This window comes from Anabrus simplex, chromosome 4, assembly GCF_040414725.1.
Source record: "Anabrus simplex isolate iqAnaSimp1 chromosome 4, ASM4041472v1, whole genome shotgun sequence".
NCBI classification, from domain to species: domain Eukaryota; kingdom Metazoa; phylum Arthropoda; class Insecta; order Orthoptera; family Tettigoniidae; genus Anabrus; species Anabrus simplex.
This window is the reverse complement of record NC_090268.1, coordinates 120,673,291-120,676,453: the sequence shown is the minus strand read 5'-3', so window position 1 is coordinate 120,676,453 and position 3,163 is coordinate 120,673,291. Positions and strand designations below refer to the sequence as shown.

At 39.2% G+C, this 3,163-nt stretch overlaps 1 protein-coding gene across 1 annotated transcript; it reads left to right on the top strand.

Moving 5' to 3' along the window:
• The first annotated feature begins 768 nt into the window (after positions 1 to 768).
• On the top strand, positions 769 to 2,716 carry LOC136872484 (protein O-linked-mannose beta-1,4-N-acetylglucosaminyltransferase 2). The gene has a single exon (XM_067146290.2). The coding sequence runs from the start codon at positions 814 to 816 to the stop codon at positions 2,551 to 2,553; it is 1,740 nt and encodes a 579-aa protein (XP_067002391.2). The 5' UTR covers positions 769 to 813; the 3' UTR covers positions 2,554 to 2,716.
• Positions 2,717 to 3,163: the final 447 nt, after the last annotated feature.

Below are 3,163 nucleotides of genomic sequence, written 5' to 3'. Positions count from 1 at the left end.
ATAACAGGCTATTTGTGCTCATATTTCCGAATTTTTAACTACCATTACTGCGATTAAAACAGTGTTCTGGAGTGTCCCGTGTTTATAATTATGACTAAGGCGCTTTCCTACTGCGTTATATATGTTAACCAATGAAATAATGTTACAGAAATCTTTTATAATGACAGACTCTGATAGGAATTAACGTGACTCGGATAAGAATTAACTAACACTGCGGGTAATACCAACATGGCGATGCGCGCAAAACTCGGCTTCAGCGAGTCAATGCATTGCGGTAGGCATTGCCATCTCTATGTTATTCTGTGCTCGGTGGGTCAATCCCACTATTTAAGTATTATCCAACGGGCCGAGCTATTTCGTATTTCATTTGTTTTGCGGTGTTGCCACGTCCAATTTTTTGAACTCCGATTACATTTGAACTACACATGTGTAAACCGAGTTCAGTTTTATACAACGCGATGAAGTCGTAATCTCAGTTCATTTTCAGAACTAAGTTCTTAATTGATCTCCAGTCAGATGTCTTTATACAACCGGGCCGTAGTGGACTAATTGCGTGTGATTTCGCATTATAAGTGCAATATCCAGATAATAAGTGTAGTGGCTGGGTGAAATAATAGAGCCCATAACCTCTCCGACAACAACAACAACAACAACAACAACAAGTCTCCCGGATCCAATCTCTTTGAGAGGATCGAGACGGCGGTGCGGCAACATCGCTTCGTCCGCCATTGCAGTGTGACCAACATTGTGCGCAGCTGTCAAGTGCAACCTTACGCCGATCCAGGTTTTTCTAGTGAGTGATGTTCTGTGATTATGGCTCAGGGTGTGTTTCAAGTTCCTTCGTCGCTTTTTTGGATACTGTGCTCAACTATTATTTGTCATTTCATGCACGAATATATTTCCAGATACATTTTCCAGGATATATCACTTCTACCTCCCCAACGTCATGCGAGTGTGTCTCGTAGTGCCAATGTGTCATCGGTTTGGTGTCACTCGATTGACAGTGTGCTTAGATGTAATTTCAAGAACTTGTGTTACGCTGCCAAAGAGAATCAGTTCATTTTCTTCTTAACGGGTGAATCGGTAATATCAGGAGTTAACATGAAAGAAATCAAGTCCTTACCGGTATCTTCCGTCGCCAATCATAACCTTCTTTCTATTAATTTAGCTGTGGTGTCAAACAGGAACGCAATTCTGAATAGGCATCGTATTAACCATGGCTCTATTTTTCTTCTTTGGCGTTTCAAGTGGGATAACATAATGCATGTTTTACATGACGATCTAATACCATTGTTTTTCACATACGCCAGCCTGTGTACTGATGATATCGAGAATTGCATTCGAAGATATAGGTTAGGATTTGTGGACGGCGGTGACGCTGGCGAACTGGCCGAATGGTATCGTGTCTTTTCGAACAGTGACCCTCTGTTTTTGCATCAAGAACGAAGTGACAATTTAATATGTTTTGATGAAGCTCAAACAGGCCTGTTAAGATCGAGTTCTTGGTTTCAGTATGGCTTTGGTCGACCCCAAGGCCCTCTGGGAAAAAAGTATATTAACCAAAAACTAATGTATCAGTTTACAAACTATATCTTTTCCAGGTTTGATGTACAAAAAAATCACAATGTTGTAGGTTATAAGCCTGTTTTACTTTTCAGTAGGAGACTAAATCGAAGAATATTAAACGAGGATCATCTGAAAACCATGATAATGGATAGTTATCATTCTGTAATTCCTGAAACATCCAAGTTACTGATCATCAGTCTAGATGTTGCAGCAAATGACACAAAAAGCATTTTGTCAGCCGTACATAGTTCAGATATTATGGTTGGAATGCATGGATCGGCTATGATATTTTCCTTGTTTTTATCTCCTGGATCAGTGGTTGTGGAACTATTTCCGTTTGGTATCATTCCGCAGTATGTTTCTCCAATAAAAGCATGGGCCGAAACTGAAGGTTCTGGAATTATTTATAAATCTTGGGAAAATATGAAGGAATTTAACTCTTTCCCACATCCAGATGCCCCTCCTTTGTTGGGAGGAATTCATCATTTACCTGTTGCTGAACAAATGGCAATTAAAAATGCCAAACTTGTTCCTGCTGTTGAGTGCTGTCATAATTCATTATACTTATATAGAATATTTCAAGATACTGTAGTTGATTTAGATTTTAGCAAGGTATTTAAACAAGCTCTCTTGGAGAAACACAAGTTTTCTCTAGAAAACTTCACAGAAAATTATTCAAATAGAGAAATAATGCTGCATTATTTTCCAGCTCCAGTAAGTAATATTATTTGCAGTTTTGAAAATAGGAAATTGGTTATCTCATGGCAACCACCAATTAATATAAATATTAACAGCACTTTGTATAAAGTGGCTGTGGTATCAAATAAGGATCTCCAGTTCACGACGGAATCATCTGTGCCTAACATAACAGTTCCTTTGCAAACAACTTTGCTTGGGAATGTTGATTTTGACATATGGATCAAAAGTGTTGCTCAGAAGGAGGAGAGCACTGATGTTTATGCTAAATGTCATATACATATGCCTTGATCTGTTATGATTACACTCTTGTAGAAATAAAAAAAGTGTTACACCATGAACCTCATGATTGAACATTACCAGAGTAGTATGGCATGATTCTCATGCCAGTTGGATATTATTGTTTAAAGCTTGATTTTCTTCACCCATATTTTTGGTACAAATTACAGCTGTTAAAAGGACAGATGAATACAGATAAATGATGGTAGGATAAAGTCTGGCTTATGTTTGGGATGCATGTTACTAGTATATTTCAAGTAGGTAGTGGCGGTGATTATTTTAAGAGGCCCACCATTCCCATCCTTCCATCACCGAAAACCTTTGATGTGTTAGTGAGCGGTTTAAAAAAAAAAAAAAAAAAAAATTATGAGAGGAAGTACAGCTAGGCAACCATCCTCTATAACACTGATCAGAACGAAAATGGAAGAGGTTCGACACTTAGGAAAATTAAGATGGTGGCAAAAGAAACACTAGGGCCACGAAGTGCATGGAAATGAAAGACTCCAAAGGCCTCATAAACCTAATATCCACGAACCTGCTACACCGGCGTAGCAGGGGGAGAGGTGATACTCCCACGTGGCGCGTCCCAGGTGGCGGATAGGGGGGTCCTAACCAGCTTGCC

Coding starts and splice junctions, on each gene's coding strand:
- LOC136872484 (XM_067146290.2), top strand. CDS start 814: ATGGCTCAGGGTGTGTTTCAAGTTCCTTCGTCGCTTTTTTGGATACTG.